This window comes from Nesoenas mayeri (assembly GCF_963082525.1).
Source record: "Nesoenas mayeri genome assembly, chromosome: 1".
Taxonomy (NCBI): domain Eukaryota; kingdom Metazoa; phylum Chordata; class Aves; order Columbiformes; family Columbidae; genus Nesoenas; species Nesoenas mayeri.
In genome coordinates this window covers 89,519,137-89,538,444 of record NC_137541.1, presented here as the reverse complement: position 1 = coordinate 89,538,444, position 19,308 = coordinate 89,519,137, and the positions used below count along the sequence as shown (strand labels likewise).

The 19,308-nt window shown below is 40.9% G+C and overlaps 1 protein-coding gene across 1 annotated transcript in view; it reads right to left on the bottom strand.

The window, feature by feature from the left end:
- GSK3B (glycogen synthase kinase 3 beta) overlaps nt 1–19,308 on the bottom strand; it is a 151,519-nt gene that overhangs the window by 6,568 nt on the left and 125,643 nt on the right. Inside the window, exons 9-10 of the mRNA XM_080340922.1 lie at nt 6,634–6,820; nt 585–683 (exon numbers count right to left, since the gene is read on the bottom strand). Of these exons, the coding sequence (XP_080197048.1) occupies nt 585–683; nt 6,634–6,820 (286 nt within the window). The remainder of the gene's footprint in view (nt 1–584; nt 684–6,633; nt 6,821–19,308) is intronic.

Below are 19,308 nucleotides of genomic sequence, written 5' to 3'. Positions count from 1 at the left end.
CCAGAACCCAAAAGCATCTGCCTTGTGCCCCAAGATGACACAAGTGAACTCAGTAAGCAGCAACTGTGACTACTTAGATGAGGCAGTGAGCACAATGACTGCACTCCCTAACCAGACTTCTAAGTGCTGTTGCCTTGGGGAAAAATCCTCTCCGTCCACGCTCCTTTGAGACCACGTGTACTGAAGCTAGGCATTTCTTCTCTTCCTAGGCATCACAAACTCATGCTCCAAGTCAGTATTAATTTCAGGCTGTCTGAGAGCTCAGAAATTATGTGCAAACCAACCCACAAGGATTGCTAATAAACAGGGGAGGTAATGACTTTTTTAGTAGTGAAAATGAAGGGACCAACAAATGAAACAGTTGAACAGTCTAAGCGTTAGGTTAGGGTTAGGATTCGGGTCAGTGACCACAGCTAGCACCCACAGGACCACCCACCAGGAGCAAGTTTGAGGTGATGCTGGAATGAACCCTTTCTCCCCATTCATCCCAGAGGCGAAGGTGGTTCAGGAAGCACAGGAGAGGGAAGGTGCCTGGGCTGGAGGAGCGAGGGTAAGGAGGGAGGCAGGCACTTGCACGTTCTCACCTGAGGCTGCTGTAGCATTTGTAGGGGTTGAAGCAGCTGCTTGGTTCCGGGCATGAGCAGGGATGAGGATCGAAGCCAGAGATGGGTTACTTGACAGTTCTGGAGGGGAGGTGGAACAAACAGAGTTAGCTCACGTCCACAACGAGCCTCACATGCAGGCTCAGCATCTTGGGTTTCCCCCGTAACAGCAACCTCGGGTGGAACACATCCCCTAAACCCAAAGGTCACTTTACGTTTTCTTCTTTGCTGACCAGTGAGAGGAAAACACAGTGATATTTGGGAACGCAGCCTCCAGTGCAAGACTGTCAAAACTACAAGTCATGGTGTAAGGGAAAGACACCAGCTTGGCAGTCAGCAAAGAACCAGCCAAGCCTATTCCTTCTCAATGGCCTGATTCCTTCTGAGCACTGGAAGGACTCATTTCACAAACCCACTTGCAATCAATCTCAAGGAGAAGGCTGGTAACAGTGGTGCTGCTTTGGGCAAGCAAACAGCTGCAACAGTTGCTCCAAGAGCTTCATGGATTTAGGTTTTTGACTCACTCAAACATCGCTTTCTCAAAGACCCAGGAACCCAAGACCGATCTCTTACAGCAATCTTCTTGAGCGAGGCCAAGAAGAGGCAACATCTCCTTTAAAAGCACAGGGAAAGGCAAAGGGAATTGGTCTGCTGGGCAATTTGAATGGACAAAATAATGACGCAATCCCTCTTTCTGAAGACATTAACCAAGGAAAAAATAGTCATGTCTTTTAGGTTCCAAATCTAATATAGCTTCAATGTGTATCAGAATGAGAAATAGGCATCTTACAGCCACAACTGTGGGAGGATTAACACACTGCTGACAAATGACAATCTTCTGGCACCCTTTCAAGAGAATCTAGTGTCTCACAGAAGGTGACACTGAGCTGAGACAAGACAGGTCCTGTTTGTTTCAGAAACAGGAGTGACTGGCTATCTCTTAAGGAAGCAACATCTGGTGAAAAGGTTGTAAACAGTCACCTCATGGAAGGAGACTGATGTCTTTTGGGGCTCCAGGAGGTCATCTGGAGGAGAGATGAGAATAGACACCTTGTTACATAAGGCCTCCAGATAGCAAGGGCTGTACAAAACCCCATCCAAATCACACCACAGGTTCACTTAGGGGGTTTTGTATGCAGTCTTAATTTATCTGGGCTCATTTTTAAGAGCCTATTGCTTTTCTTTAGCACAAGCTTTGAACTTAGGGCCTAAACAGATCAGTAGTCTACTTGGTGATTTTTTTTTTTCTCCATTAAGTTACATTAAGTTCATTTTCTGCTGTGAGAGCAAGATGCAGAAGACTCTCACCTGCTTACAAGCCTCTTATTACTACACATTTTGGGACTGAGTTTCAGCACTGACAAACACAAGCTCGAGTCTAGGACCAAACAGGAGCTGCTACAATTACCTGCAACCCATCCAGTCTCTCCTGTAATACTCCATTCAGGTCTAAGCAGACTTAGCTAGTCCTTCTAGAAAGCTTCAATACTCACAGCATTTGTACAAATACCAATGCTCAAATTCATGTGAGAATAATTCAGAATTCATATGCTCACAATATAATTAATAATTTGTCAGTCTTCATTTTAAATGGAAAAATAAACTGCAGAAACATGAATCCTCAAGTGTCAAAGCTGAACAACAGAATCACGGAATGTTTGGGATTGGAAGGGACCTTGAAAGATCATCCAGTCCAATCCCCCTGCTGGAGCAGGAACACCCAGATGAGGTTACACAGGAAGGTGTCCAGGTGGGTTTTGAATGTCTGCAGAGAAGGAGACTCCACAACCTCCCTGGGCAGCCTGTTCCAGTGCTCTGGCACTCTCACTGAGAAGAAGTTTCTTCTCATATTTAAGTGGAACCTCCTGTGTTCCAGTTTGTACCCACTGCCCTTTGTCCTATCATTGGTTGTCACCAAGAAGAGCCTGGCTCCATCCTTGTGACACTCACTCTTTACATACTTTAATACTACCTTGGGTATTAGCTGCTCCATGCTATAAAATAATGCTCCTTAAGTATTTTTGTCCAAAGCTCTTTCTCAACCTTCACCTAATGCTGTCAGAATACCTCCTTTTGCAGCCAATTCTGACAAATATACTGTTTGTTGTTTAACGGAAGTGCAACCAATTTTCTGCAGAAGAACTTGCATAGAGATTAGAAGAGTAATCTTGTTCCTTCCTACTCAAACCCCACATTATCTGTCTTGGTATGAAGTTTCTTAAGTGCACCATGCTCTGAATGTCTTGAAGCTTCACTTGGAGAAGCAGGTCAATTCAGACAAGAAATAATCAAAGTAAATAGAACTATCCTGTCTGAAGTTTAAAAAAAGCTTTACTTGAGAACTTGTTTGAATTTTTGTTCTACCTTATTTTTGCAGCTATCCCATCTGTAAGGATGAGACAGGTCAATACTGCGGAAAAAGCTTGACCTGTGGTATCTGCACTCTACAAAGTGTTGAGAATCCCTGTTCTCAGCGATTTCAACACAGCATTTGGACAAGCTGTTGAACTGCAGTGTGCTTATCTAAATCAAACTTGCAATTCAAGGCTGGGTTAATTACAACCAATATCGCTGCAAGAAGCTATTGTGATCAAGTCAATTCAAAGTTTTCAACACCATGATGTGAACAGAGCAGCTATCCTAATCCATTTATGGGACCCAATCCCCATTCACATCAGCTGGGAGAACAGCTTTGGATTTCTCCTGATCAAATCATGCCATTTGCAGCCAATTTGCATCTCCAATAAACAGCAGGCATGAAGATGTCCAGTTTTACTAGAATGACAGATCATCTTCATTCCCCAAACACAAGAAAATGTTTGGTGATGGGAAGCAGCGCAGTGCTCCTTTTCAGCATCGTTACATTTTGTACATCAACACTCCCAGAATCCCCTGGAAAAAATCAGTCTTGTGTCACATTTGCATTGTCACAACAACAAACTTTCTATGTAACTCAATTTATTCCAGCAGTTTCTCCTCAACCTAGAGGAGTACTGGAAACAGCACAAACGTCATCATTTTCCCTTCTTCCTCCATCCACATGCCCTGAACAGAAATACTCTGCCAAAAAACCAACCAACCAACCAACCTACATGGCACTGAAATGGTCACACTGAGGATTTCTGGTCACATTGAAACAGTTTGGTTATAAATGAAGAGGTTTATATAGCTATCTATATGTATACACAAAATACTTTTGAAGGTCTCAAGTCAAGCTTATTTAAAAAACAAAACAAAACCAAAAAACCCCCCAAAAAACCACAAAAACCCCATACTTTAGCAAAAAAGTCATTTGTCATCAAGAAGCATGATAACCATTCCTAAGTGCTGAATCACAGAAGAATTTTAGTGTCTTTAATGGAGAGACAGTAACATCTATGACCCAGCACAATCACCAACATGTTACAAGTTTAGGAAATGGTAGTCGTTTCACAGATTGTTTGAAAATTCAGCTTCTAAGAGAAAAACTGTTTTCTGTCTTCCAGGTCTAACAGCTACTGAACTGCAGCTCTGTGGTAGTAAAGATACTAGTGAAGAGATTTGGCCAAAATAATTTTTTCAAACCCCAATTAGCATATAGCATTTGTTTAAATCCTAAGAGAAACTTAAAGGCAAGTCATTAAGAGCGAACAGATAAAAGCTCTCTGACAGATCTCATCTCTACAATAAAGCACCTACATGTCCCGAAACTAATGCTGCCAGCCAAAGACCATGATCTTTATCTTTAATATATTGTCGCTGCTTATTTTCTAGACTATCTGAGCAGCATCACTGTCCAGATCAGCAGATTCCATATGACGCTTAGGTTCCTTCTGAAAATCAATCCAATGCACTGATGGTCAGATTTATGTTTTAATTTCTAATAGTTTTGCCTTCAAGCCATCTGCATCTACCTCCTACTTCATGGGTTTCACCAACTGCGATATAGCCAAACAAAACACTACTTCTAAAACTCAATATTGTTTGTTGAAAACAACTGTCGTTCAAAACAAAAGGATGTCTTTCATTACTTTTTAAATCACCACAGATGACTTAACATGAGTCATTTTCTGATTTCCAATGACCCGATTCATTTCCTGGTTGGCGTTTCTGCTCTGACAGGACTTTGCACAGTCTCGCTGAAGAGCAAGGACCGCACCATGGTCAGAGAAGGAGCAAAAGCTTCTTGTGTATCTTGAGGTCATAATCAAGATTGCTCCTACATGAGACTTGCTACTGCACATTTATTCATTACAAAGGTCTTAAAATCACAACACTAAGCAAATTATTTATTTTAAAAAATTCAAAAACCTCATTATTTTTTCGAGGTTGGCTGGCCACCTGCAATGGAACTTATTTGGAATGGTTTTAATGACCAGCCTCTGTCCTGTCCTCCCTTTTTAGATGGTAAAACTGGTACCTAACAATGACAGAAACCTGTTTTTTTGAATCTCAAGGAAATCACTCCACTGGAACTGATTTACCTTGCCATTCCCATGAGTCACTGTGCAAGGGGAGAGCACATCAGCTCTGTACGATGGCAAAAGAGGAGCTTTAAATTTGCTTGAGCATTAGGGTAGCTTACCCAGCAGCTCCCACACTGCCTGGGGGGAAATCAGGGACACAATCCCAATAAATACATTATTTTTTCCTCTAAGGATTTTTAAAAAGACTCACTATAGAACTTTCCAACCGCGTCTGAAATCCTTGTTTTAATGTAGTAGACAGGCCCAATCTTAAAATTGTTAGGAAACAATTAATAAGAAATTCATGAAGAACAGGAGTGAGGCTGTATTAAAAACACTGGGATCAAAACTATCTTAGCTACTGATGATGGCCTTAGAGTATTTAGAAAAGACAGCTCATGAATATTGTAACAAGGAATGGCCTGCAACATAACTATTAAATTCATAATAACAGATGCAGGAATCAGCACATAGGACAGTGACCTGGAAGTACAAGCTATCTTCTTGAACACTTCAAGGTGTTCAAGCTTTTGAAACATTTTAATATATTCAGTATATTTACTTTCTACAAGGCAGCCACTGAAGGATGTTAAAAGTTTATTTCCAGATAGCTTAAAATATTACTTTGTATAGACACTTAAAAAAGAAAAAAAAAATAAAAGGGCTCCACATGTTCAAGGAGAGGGCTCTGTTTCACATTTTGGCAGATAGGCATTGCATGCACAGAGTTTGAAAAAGTAGATTGATGCTAACTGAGCCAAAAGGTATTTTAGACTTTCAAGAGAAAATATACACAGATCTATTCTTGCTCAAAAGATGAGAATTGGCAGCTAATCACTTAAAAAAAAGTGTTGCAAAATTAATTACTAGCATATTTGTATGCCATACTTCTCACATTCTGTTTTGGCAGGCAAAAGTGTTCTATGGGGGATATCGGTTTTACATTTCTGACTTCTTTGGAAGAAAATACATGAATGGTTTTAAAATCTGATACCAGCCTGGCTTCAAATAAAAAAGTTAGTTGTCCATCATTTTTACAGTTTCTAAATGACTAAGTCAATGTAATGTGAGATAAACTGTACAGCACATAAAATCTGGACACTAAAGCCTCTGTATTTATCTCATATCCAGAACCAAAATGGGCAGTAACGCAACAAACCCCTGCCAAACCTAATATGAGTTACTGCTTATTATGGCATTTCAGATATAAAGGAGCAGGATCATCTCCAAAACGATAATCTAATCGTCACAGTCCACTGACTGTGACATTTCACACAAAACCATCAGCTAGGTTGCAGACACTGAGCTGCAAACGTAAGCCTTCATGACGCAGTCCAATAGTAACAACCCTCGGTCGCCTGCACTAAGTTCGAATGGAAGGCAATAGGCATCTGAAAATCCCATAACCCATTTCTCCAAATCTCTTTCCTCTCTTTTTGAAATGGCCAGCTGCTTACACAATCACATAATAACCTTAGTCTTGCTCAGAGATTTTTTACTTTTGAGGGAGCAACACCTGGATTACAGTGAACATTTAGCCCAGCGGTTCTTCTGAAAGAAGGGATCCTTCAACGCTGACAGGCTACCTTGAGTGGTGAAATTGAAGAGTGCAGGTTTCTCTCGCCCATTTGGTAACTTGACATTTGGGTCCCGTAGTTCATCGAAGAAAGAGTGCGCACAGGCCTCCAGGGGAGTCAGGCGGGCAGTGGGGGTGTACTCCAGCAGACGGCTACATAGCGCAATTGCTTCTGGTGGAGTGCGGGGCCGGAAGACCTAAAAAAAACCCAAGAAAAACAAGCAAGGAGAAACAGGTTGTCTGGGTACGTTTCTTTTCTTTGCTGACCAGAAGCAAGTCAGAGCAATTAAACCTCTCATTGCCCAACAAGCTGGAACAAACTTGTGGTTTGTTCTAATCAAAGTCCTCCAGTAAGAATGGGAAAATCTAGTTCCTGGGGTTGAGAAAGGGTTAATTGCAACGTCTCGCACTAGAGTGAGGGTGCAATGCCAGCATTGAGAGCGCACTCGGAAAGACAACTTTAAGAATGAAGGGGAAACTCATTTAAAAGTCATGACAAACACACACAGGTGCTACCAGCCATGCATATGGGGTGGAGTGAAGGGGGGAAGGAGGGTTCAAATGAGCAAGATTCACTGAATGTAAAAATTGAATAAGGCCCTGCTACGGTTGTGGGTTGGGTTTTTTTTGGCTAGTGAATGAAGTCTTACTAACATGGACTCTTGCAGGCAGGCAGGTCAGATTGTTGCTATGGAGGCTGCTGTTCAACTTTGGAGAACAACAAGGAAAGCACGGGTGGGGTGCAGGAAATGTCTAGCTCTAATTTGCAAGTTACTCCTTCTGTGACCTTATTCTGGCAAGTCATTCATGTAAGTTTATTGGGATAATTCCTGCACATTTGGGATTTGTAAGAACAGCTGAAAATTTCGTCAAGGGAACCAACTATTTTATTCTAACAGATTTTTACCTTGAGTGATTACCAAAAGTATTTATTCACTGCAGCTTTGTTTTAAGCCTTTAAGAATGGTTCTACCCACTGCTAATCACACCCCCATCTTCCTTTCTCATTACATCAAAAACAAAATATGAGCTAATCATGTACGTGACCTGGATGACCTCCTCAAGCACTTGTGTCTCACTATGCTGCAGGAGATACGGAGGATGGGAAAACGTGGGTGCGAGTGTTAAGATCTGATGCCAGCATTTTTCATAAAAATTGAGCTAATCCAAAATGCTTTTGCACCAGTGCAGGTGAACACAAGCCACACATCACCAAGGAGAAAAGAGGAAAAAAAAGTGCAGGACATGCTAATTAATTGTAGATGATGAACTTGCAGAGGCACTCCTTAAGTAGGTTTTACACCAAAGACATATATGCTCTCTTGAAAGAGAATTAAACAAATGCTAAGTTCTCTGGGGATCGAAATTTTATCCCCTTGGTGCCCAGCTGGCTCAGGAACACCTTGGTTTGCTGCAGTGTGTGCTGTACTAACTTGTGTGGCAGGGAATCCTGACTCAGAGAGTCGAAGAGCCAGGTAGCGAAAGAGCAGAATTTATTTCTGCTACCAGGTTAGTGCAAAACAAGCCAAAGAAGTTTTTGCACAAGGCCTATAGCGACAAAAAGAAAAAAAGAAAGGCTTTATTTAACTTAACACTGCTGGCAGAGAACTTCTGCCCATTTTGCCATGAACACTGAGGGGCAGCAGAAGCTGCTTTGAGCCCGCTGCCTGCTGACCCCAGTGCACAGGGAACCCAAGCATCACTCCCAACTCAACGCTTGACCAGAACAAAATCTTTCTCCAATTAAAAGAGATAAGCTCTTTGTTTCCTTTACCCCACACTAAGTAGCACAAATGAGTATGTCTTGAGGTAAATCCACAGAAGTGAAGTTGCTTGGTATTTAACACGAGATAAAACTACTAAGGTCTCCCTCATGCACCTTCGCACTGAGGCTAGATTACCACAGCTTGAAACTCAAGTACTTCACTGTTAGCTGTGTTTTTTCCTCAGGACAGCTTGCGTATCAGCTACTATGGAGATGTTTAAAATTTTTTAAAATAAATAAATAAATATTTTTTTCTCCTTAACGCGAAGACAACAAGTCTTTATCTTGAGCAAATTAGCGGGCAGTCACGAATCTACCACGTGTAAAAGGAGTACTCTTATTGTCCACTCTTAAACTACACATTTTCCAGTCAGCGAAACCCTAGTATCTACTTCTTAAATCCTGTTAAGAACTGCTCAGTCTGCCTTTGGATCAGAAATAAGTTACTTGGGGTAGGCAGTTCCGCAAGTCAACCCTAACTGCTTTAAACCAGGGAGGGAAAACAAAAATAATTAGGAGGCCTCGCATGGCTTCCCCCTGCAACAGGCAGTGACTAACATATGACGTGAGTTACAGGTCTGTGCCCATCCTATCCCTATCACCCTGTGTTGCAACATTCACCTGACTGCTGCCTCAAGGATGCGTTTTGAACTCAAATATTCCACTTCTAGCATTTCCCTCCTTTTTTCAAGGCTAGGCCTAGTAATTTGAAAAAATGTTCAAGTACATACCCGTACTCCTGAGGTGAAATGTCCTGTTCCTGACGAGTCCTAAAGATGATAATGCAGTGAAATAATCCAAACAGGGGGAGTCAATCCAAAAGAGAATAGTCCAGCAAGGAAAAATATAGCCAATATTATAAGAAATCCATGGTGTGGGGGACATAGAAAATGTTTATACAATTAGAAACTTTAAACATCAGTCTCCATAGCAGCAAGTCCAACTTCACCACAGTGTATGCCAAAAAAAAATATTGATTGTGCAATGGTGAGGCATAGTATAGAAACATTTCCATATTAAATTTATGTTCCAATGCCAGTGCATTTACTAAAAAAATAAAAAACAAAAATTGAAATCAAAACTCTAACTTCAACTAAAAGGGTAATTGAAATTCCCATCATAAAGAATTTTCAGTCCACGGTCCTAGATATAAACGTCCATAGACAATGGGGCCAGATTAGCTTGCTCCCAAACGTGCATCCCACTCGTAAATCTGTCCCAGAGAAACATTGTAAATTTTTGGGTTATTTTGGGTTTTTTTCCAAAAACACCCAAGCCCCTAGCAATTTATAATTTGTGCTGAAGAGGAAGTAAAAATCTGAGATCTGTACTTTGAATTTGGATGCTTTTAATTTGCATGAGCTATGAGTGACTCAGGCCGCCGCGGATTATTCTCCATTTTGGATTGACTTCCCCCGCCACTGGATTTTGTTTGCTGGTGATATCTCCTTAGGATTCTTCAGGAACTGGACGTACCACCTCAGGAGTGTGGGTATGGACTCAATTTCTCTCTATTGCGGGTTTATTCCCCCTCATACCCGTCGCACCTGTTAATAATTTTTTTCTTTTCCCCCCTCAATTTGTCCCCTCCCGCCTCCCTTCGGAATAATGTCCTAAGAAATAAAAGCGAAAACCCCTGCGGTCTTGTAGCTCTTCCCATTCAACACAGTTCCACCGGGAAAGCTGCCCAATTCACCCACCGAGAACTACACGAGCGGCTGCTGCCTGCGGCGATGGGTACGCCGGCACTTCCATGCCATGGGGTGCCAAAGCGACGGCAATGCCGGGCCGGCGCTCCGTGGTGGGAAGGGGTGGGAGGACAGACAGACGGCGGGACTCGTGGGCCATGAAGTCCCTCGTGCATACAGCTCAGTGAGAATTTAAGGGCTCTGTAGTTCTCAGTGAGGGAATCGATTTAGTAAATAATCCGCGGATTATTTTTAGTCTGCGGACTAAAATTTAGTGCACGGACTAAAATCCGGCCCATCGGAGCAAAGTCTGTCTCAGTCTAAAATACATCTGGGTGAAAGCAAAAGAAAAAAGAATTCAAAAGAAAGAAAAAGGAGAAAGAAAAAAAAAAAAGGAAAAGAAAAAAAGCTAAGTGCACAAAGTAAAGTGTTTGGGCAGACTAACATTTAGTATGCAGACTAAATATGGCCGGGCAAAAGGCACAGCAAGTCCACAAACAATAAACAAAAATAAAACACTGACAGGAACTTTTAAAGCAATCAAATACTACCCCACCGGCGCAGCAATTCATTTTTCTAAAATGAAACAAGACCTTGTGTAAGGCTATTTGTCCACAGGAGGGACCGAAGGCTCAAGTTTTCATTTTAAAAAATGAACCTGTTTTGGAGATAAACAAATGCAAAAAAAAAAGGCTTTACATACAATATTCTTCAAGGAAAATTTGCACTTGCATAACTCAAAACCTCTTGTTCTGCAAAGCAAATGAATTTCAGGCTGAAACCCAGGCTGCTGGTTTTATATTTGGTTGTTTTTTTCTTTTGGATGAGTTACAAAAATCTCTGAATGATCATGTCAAATGGAAATGCCGACTCATCCAAAACCACAGCTTTTGGGTGTCCCTCCCACCCCCTTCAGATCCCAATAAATATACCTCACCAAAAAGCTGAGGGACCAGTGCAAGTTCTTTCTTTGTTCAGGCATGCTGGTGATGCTCGAATGCTGACAGACTAACAGCTAGACAGCAAGGCCAGATACACTCCTCTCTCCTTTCTATGTTATACTGCTATCAATGCAAATTTTTTTATGTTACTCCCCTTTCATTTTTCTGGAACTACTACCATCTTCAACATTTCAAAAATGACTGCCAGGCTCAAATGCCCCTGGTGAACTATGTGGCTCTCATGTCCAAATGACTTCAATTTAGATGAAGTCTTTGTGCACTAGCAGGGCGGTCACACTTTATCTTACTAATTTGAAAGAGTTCCTACCAGTGTAGTGGAGTTCGTGCCCTTTTTTTTTTTTCTATTTTGTACACATGGAAAGATGAAAGAAAAAGGATGGAAAGCACAAGATTCTATTTCACTTCACTCACATCAGCATTCAGCTCTCAAATAAAACCACATGGGGCAAGAGCTAAGTATTGTTTTAACAGAATGGTTGCTCTGACTTTCAGGTCATTGACATTCTTCAAACAGACTTTCCATGCAAAACACGGAGCTCCATCGTCTTGGTCTAATTAAGCCCCAACGCCAAAGCTTCACAATGTTACACCAAGGTGCTCTTCTAGCCAATGTGTATTAAAAGACATGACTTCATGCCATCAACCACTGTGCGTTTTGCATGCAGACTATGAATACCGCTTGCATGCTGTGCTGCCCAAGAGAGCAGAGGCTTATGAAAATGACATCTGTTGCTAACGCATCAAGTTTGTGACACCATGGTTAAAAATTTCCTCACCAGCTTCAGAGACTCATATGCTTTGCCAAGAACCACCCACACCACCGACTCAGGCTGACAGTCTATGCACATCCCCTTTCAGTTTGTAAGCAGATTTTTGATGGCACATGAACATTAGGTAAGAGAAAACGCTCCTCCCTTCAACCAAAAACTTGTACTGTTTACAAGCAATCGAAATCGTCAGATGTAGGACATGATCCTAAAATCAACATTTTAAAAATGCATTTGCATAATATGATTACCATGACTTCATGACGTGAAGTGATATTTTGGTTAGGCAAGTTTAATGTAAAAAGCCTTATGATAAAACACGACACATTCATAAACACAAAAGGAGAGGGAAGAGTACATGTGAGAGAACGATGTTTGCACTGAGCTCCAGCAGACACAAGGAAACCCAAATCTGCGGGTGAAGCTCTGCCCTTGGGAACAGGCATGTTCCACAGGCCTCAGGCTTTCAGAATGGGATTTCTGAAATACACGATTTGGCTATTTTGAAGTACATAGAACTTGTGATACAAATAAAGGTTAAAAAGTTCACCAAAGAGGCACTGGTGTTGGAAGTTACTTTAAAATACATATAAGCACCCCCTAACTTCCTTCTCTGATTAAATCCCCCTACATTTTTTTTTCTAAATAGCGGCTCAGAAATAGCAAACCCCTTATTAGTCAAAAATGCCTGTCAGGTGGCACTTCCACAGAGGGTGGAAAATGAAATAAAGACAGAAGGGTTAAGTGGCTTACAAATGAGCCAACACAGAACTGGGAACAGGACCAGGAACCTGTCTCCAAAGCTACTTCTTGTTGAGACCACACACTTGTTACTGGGCTCCTTCCATTGAGGACCTGGCAGGGACAGAACGAGCAAGCGTTTGTTACCCAGTGCATGTGCTCTGCTTCTACAAGCTCTAAAGGAAAGCAATGAAGTTAAGCGGAGCAAAACAGCTCCCCTTCTTCTCAGAGAGAACCCTCAAAAATCCAGCTCTGGAAGCACTCTCAGCCTTGATGGGACAGCCGCTATGAACAGCCTGGACAGATGCGTTGCAATGGGACAGCTAAACAGATGGTACATTGCAGGGGACATGTTAAAGTCAGCATTTGATTTCCATAGTTGCAGTGATGCAAATTGTGTCTTTACATTAGTGCTCACTCAGTTATTGTTAAACAACTCTTCTTTACTGCATACAAATTGGGCAGAGGCAGGGTAATTTACCATCCGACAACTCTGCCTTCTCTTCTCATGCTTTAGATGGAGGTAAGATATTTACACTATCAAAAATCATTGCTCCTACAAAAGGAGCTGGGAAACATGAATTTGTCAGAAAAACCTGTTTTGTTTTGTTTTTCTTTTAAGTTAGTCTCCAGCAGAGCTGTTTTCAGTCTTTGCTTGGAAAGTCATTACACACACCAAGTGAAAACCAGAACTGTACTCTTCAGAAAGAGGTCAGGGCATGGTTTCACAAGAGGCACAAATCACCTCCTGTTCACTCTGGAAAAGACAGTCCTGCTCTTCTCCTGGCCACACAGGTCTGCCCTGCTCCTTGTCCCAGCACTTCCAGTTGGGGCTGAGTGGTCAGCCAGGTAAGAAAGGTAATCCAAATCCTGAACATTTGTGTTATCAAAGAGGTTTTTGCTATTATAGAAACATCAATGCAGAATGGAAGCAGCAAGAATATGCAAATGAGAGGTGGAGAACTGACCCTGCGCTGCATGACAAACTTATGCCAGTTATGAAACTGCACCCAAATAAACAATTTCACCCCCACTGTACCTTTGTATCTTTAAGACAGATCAGACTGCAACCTCAGAAGAAAGAGTTTGCATTTTCAGGTTTAAATCAAGTCCAGCTTGAATTAAATTCAGATTAAATTCAAATTTAATTCAAGTCCAGAGATTTCAGCTTTTAAGCAAGTCCATTTACAAGATTTCTGACTAAAGAATTTTTTGCCTTCTTTTGTCATTAGTTCTAATTAGAAGTGACAAAACAAGCTGTCTATTTATCTGCTTTAATATTTGGTATTCTTCCTCAAATCTACAGCATGAGCAGTCACTTTGGAAGCATTACAAGCAAAACAATCTGCTAAAAAAAACAGAGAAGAACCAGGAGAGCAGAAGTAGGACAGGATGAAGACATGAAACTGATTTTGGAGGATGGAAAAACATGCTCATGAGAGAGACCAGACCCTTACACACAGAGAAGATACTCAGACTAAAATATTAGCCAAATATTTTTAAATATTAGCAGAAATCATTTGATAATATAGGCAGAAATACGGATCTTGAAGTTAATATCCAAAGGTACTCTATAATACAACCAACTGTGGTTCTGCCCAAATTCAGCTGCAGCCGGGAGTAGCCAACTGCTTTGGAAAAGCGCCAGAAGGGATGAGCTAGAGCCTGAAGTTTCATCTTAGACACCATTTTCTTCTGCTATAATAATTTGGCTTGAAGACACAGACAGAAAAGTGCTCTCAAAAGTATAAAGAATGAAAAAAAAAAAAAAAAAAAAGGAAGGGTTTATAAAGTTGGGAGGGACTCTGCCCTAATCTGCTGCAACTTTATTGCAATGGCAAAGTGCTGCAGGAAGAAGTCCTCATGTATTCATCCACAAGAATGCACTGCAGAAGGGCAGAGAAGCTGAAAACCAATCCAGACACGACATTTTTTCTCTCTCTTCCACTGTTAAACGAATGACCCCTGTTTTTTTTTCCCCCTCTCAACACTGACTTGGAAATTATGATTCAGACACAAGCTAGCTACAGATTTGGGGATGGTGAATGAAGCTATTCTTTTGAGCACACTCAAACTTATCTCACCAACTGCATATTTAAAAAGTGCTTGCACCTTTGAACAATCTTGCAAGTATCTTCAGAACAGGAGAAACAAAGTACAGCACACTGAAGAGATGCACTGTCCATTTTAAAGAACTACCTGCAGTGGAAATTGCTTCTATGTCTATACAATGGAGACAAGGCAAAGGTTATGGTATGATTAAAGAAAACAGGTTATACTGATATAACCTTATATGGTTTTTTGCTATCACAAACCATGGGCATGTGTGCAGCTTAGTAGGTAAGTCAGTTCATTATAAAGCCATTACTGGCAAACATGTGGAAGTATCCTTGGGTGGGTAAAAAAAATCCTAATGAGTCATCTCTCCAATGCAGACAAGGCCTAACCTACATAATTCTATTACATTTACATCTTACTCAAATGAGATCCTTTACTAGCTGCGTGCAAGGTGGAAGGCAAGACATCACAGACAGACATTTTTTGTATTTCTGGAAATTATCACAGCACTTTGTTTTTTATAACCCAAGGGATCTGAGACCTGAAGGCAGTAGCCATTTGAGTAACGCTAGGATAAAAGCCAGCTGTAGTGTGGCCATGTAAGCAACGCTTATCTAACATAAGCTTATAAAGCATGTTTAGACCTTTTGTTAGCCACCCCACTGTCCCTACCCCCATCTAAAAAGGGCCAAAAGCTTCAGAGAAAGCTCAGCACCTAAGCTGGACTTTAACAGCCCTGTGATGTACAATCTTGCACTTGACCTCAGATCTCCTCTTGGCTTTCCAGTCACACAGTTATAAAGCTTATATAACTTATAAAGTTATGAATCTTACTTGGAAGAAGAGAAAAAAATAAGAGAAAAAAATATAAAGATTAGTAGCAGACATCAGACTGCACTTCCAAAAAGAAAGAGGTTGAAGGACTTGAGGTGTCCGAAAGACACAGAAGCCAAGTTCTGTATTAGTAAAAACAACAGTAGCAAAGCCTCTAAAAGGCTTTTATTCGATGAAATGATACAGTTGGAAAAAATTGACAGGTTTTCTAATGAAAGATAAACCTGAAGACATTTTTGTTTATCAATCTGTCAAAAGATATTCCCACCGCTGCAAAAGCCTGCTTCTCTTACAACTTAATGCTCCTTACTCACAGACCAAGGCAGACAAGCAATGTTCTATACAAGGTGAAAACAAAGGGAGGTCTGGATGAAAAGAACAGCTATGTTACTAAATTAAACACTCCAGTATTCTGAAGAGGACCTCTCAAAAGAACCAAAATGTCCCAGATTCCTCCTTTTGGGGGTGGAGTTATGGGGGTAGGGTACCAGAGGGGAAGAAGAGAGAAGTCCTGTTTTGGAAGAACTGTTTGAAAGACTCCTGGAAAGTTCAGATTCTCTTTTCTTTTGCTAGCCAGGGACATACTAAACTCCTATCATCACCTGCATCACGCATGTAACCGGTATAAAAACACACACATGCCTGGGCAACGCAGAACTACACTGGAGAGGAGAACGGCCTCTGTGCGCTTTATCATGAGAGATTTCAGCTCCTGAGTTACAAAAGTACTTCAATCTCAAATTGTCAACCGATTGAAAAACCAGTCTGAGAGCAGTTTACAGTGCAAACTCGCATAATTGCTTCAGCACAGAAAGATAACTTTTAGAGTGTTAGCTTGACTTCTCTCCTACTCACTGAATATCAATACTGTATTTGGATGATACCAAGCCATTTCTACTGAAAACTCTTAAGATGCACCTATAAAGGTAGACTTCAAATTTCCATAAAATTGGTGTTCAAAGTTCCAATATAAGCCTGAATCTGAATGAATCTGAGAAACAACATTCCTTCATGAACTCATCCTTATTCACTCAAACAATTTATCTGGTTCTTTAAAAAAACCCAGACCTATCTCATTCTGCTACAGCACCAGACACCATTCTTCTTCACCTAGCAGGTAACAGCAAATGCAGCAGATCATACCACCACTGATACTGAGTAGGAAAATAATGGATCTATGCCTGCCAGAAACGCATAGAGATCAGACCAGAACCAGGTACACCCAACAGAATTCCAGATGCAAACTACAGGTACCCCAACTTCCAAAGAAAATTCTTAATTGCCATCTACACGCACTTTTGCATACCAGGAAGTTCCCTAAAAACAACAGCGAACCATGGACCTTACTGAATACAACCAGTTCCAGACTGCACAGACAAAGCTAAACACTTAGGCAGTACCTAAACACGCACCTTCACTGGGCATCTCCATTGCATGAAATTAATTCCAAGTAGGACCTACAAAACCCTCAACTTTGAAAAGTATCCATGTTGTATTAAACATCACGAAACAAGGAGAGTGCCCTTGTGTCAAAGAACTTATAGCAGGGAGTGACTACACTCTCAGCAATTATCTCTCAGACATGCTGAAAACTAGCTGCCTGGGGGCTCTTGCACACAAAAAAACCCCCTAACTTCTTTCTGCTGAGTGCTCTGGTCATAAGTAGTCCACAAAAATAACAACCTTCTAACTACTGTGATCGTCAGTAATTCTTTAGCCTATAATGGCATAGGTTTGTGCTTTCGAGGCTGAAACCTGAAGTTCAAGCCCTGCTGGCACTTTAGTTACATACATAGTTATAACAAAACCACCTTTGCTCTTCCACTTCTTCAGCCATTCCTTTTCTGTTCATTAGACACTCAGAGTTCAGAAGTGCTTTTTCTCCCACGCTTTTCAGTTCACAGATACAGAAGCTCCAAGAGGCTGCACATGCCCACTGACGTGACATCAGATGTTATAACAATGCAGCCTGGTAAGGGAGAGCAATTCTACATAATATTCCCACTTACATCTTTCACAGCTCAACATGCTCAGAATGTTGAAAGGAAAGGATACTTAGAAGTAATACAGTAATACATAATATAAGCATTATTAACAACACCATGCTTGATAATCTGTTTTGTTAATTTAGCGCTTGTATAATAAGAAAAGTACAGATCTCATAAATGAAGTCTCATGTATCCCAATTGTAATAAACTGGCTTAAATGCTATTCTGTACCTAGCCAATGTCAGGAGGAGTTGTGTGCAGAATGACTAAAGAACGTGAAGCTATGTTGCAAGCACAACTCTCCAAAACTAATTGTATCCTAACAGAGAAAGCAGATCTGATTTTCTGGCAAGCTCCTCTCACTTTTTTATCAATTGACTTGATTTCACCTGTAATCCTTTAGGAAGTTTCAGTTTTTTCTTGACGCTTTGCCAAAAGATCACTGTTGTGGTCCAACAGACCTTCAAGTGCATACAGATGATTCTTAAGACTACTCAGGCAGCAGACCAGTTGTATTACTAGCTTAGATGCCTACTCTGTGCACTGAAATACAACTCTGTACTCATACTCCATTGCATATTAATTCAACCCTCCCTAATCCAAACACCTTCACTACAGGAATTCAGATGCAACCTTAGTATTCAATGCTAGAAGGCTTTTGGATTTATTCTTCCAGCTTCTACTGTGATGCAATTTGAAACTGAAGAGATCAACTCCTAGGGATTTCACTTGCCCTCTTTTTTTTTCTCCTATTAACATAAGGTAATAAAAAGCCTCACTGAATTTACTGAACTCTCATACTATTATAAACAATTAAACCAACCCATAGAAATAAACTTGGATACAGAAATGCAACCCAGGGATTACTGGGGAAAAGGAAAATTCAAGTGGCGCATAACTCAGAGAATCTATCACAAAAATAGTGACCGGCAGTACCTGGCCTGGCATGTACCTATAGCGTACATGGTCTGCTATCACAAGACCCTCAATGAGCTCTAGCTTGTTTATACAGAATTTCTACCAGCACAAAGCATTTAGTCTAAAAGAGTCTAACCTGGACACATGTGTGGCTAGCAGTGTGACCCTTTGACACATACACACTACTTTCTTAGCAAAAGAAAACTTGAGCCTTTAAGATATGATGAGAATATACTGCTACTATATCAGCAATTTCTCAAGCAGCAAAAAGAAAACATTAGCTACCTAGGTTTCAACTGCTTAAGACTCGATATTTAACTTTTTCTACACCCAAGAGGCTAATTAAATGATAGTTACCCTGTCTCAAATCAAATATCCATCATTCCTCCACATGTGGAAGACAGCTTAATTGTGTGGCAATTTTTTTGTTTTAGTGCTAGCAGCTTCCTCTTCCGTCACAGAGGTTATATAATATTGTCTGTATGTACTGCAGTAGTGCCTCCTTGTGAAAGCTAGATAACAAGAAATCCTAAGAAGTAACTTAAAAAAAACAACCAACCCTCAACAGGACACCTATTGGAATACAAATACCACAATATCTATGAGAGAACCAATTAAGAAAGTAACTGTCAGCCCTTGTTGTTACATTACATAATAGCATTACAAATGTGTCACAGGTGTAAGTAGAATACTTTCTTTTTTGTAGGTGACTTGTGTGCACAACAATTTACTCTGTGACATGATTTAGATTTATTGCAATCTACAGTAAACGCATGCACCATGGTAAAAAAAAAACAGCGAATCAAACAAACCACCTGTAGGCAACCTCAGAAAAACCCAGACCAATAGATATTACAGTGCGTTGCTTTAATACCTTCTTCTCCTTATCTACATCGAAAGTTACCAGGTCCTCAGCTTAAAAGCACCCAGTTCGGACTGAAAGCCACCAAGCCACCGAACAAAC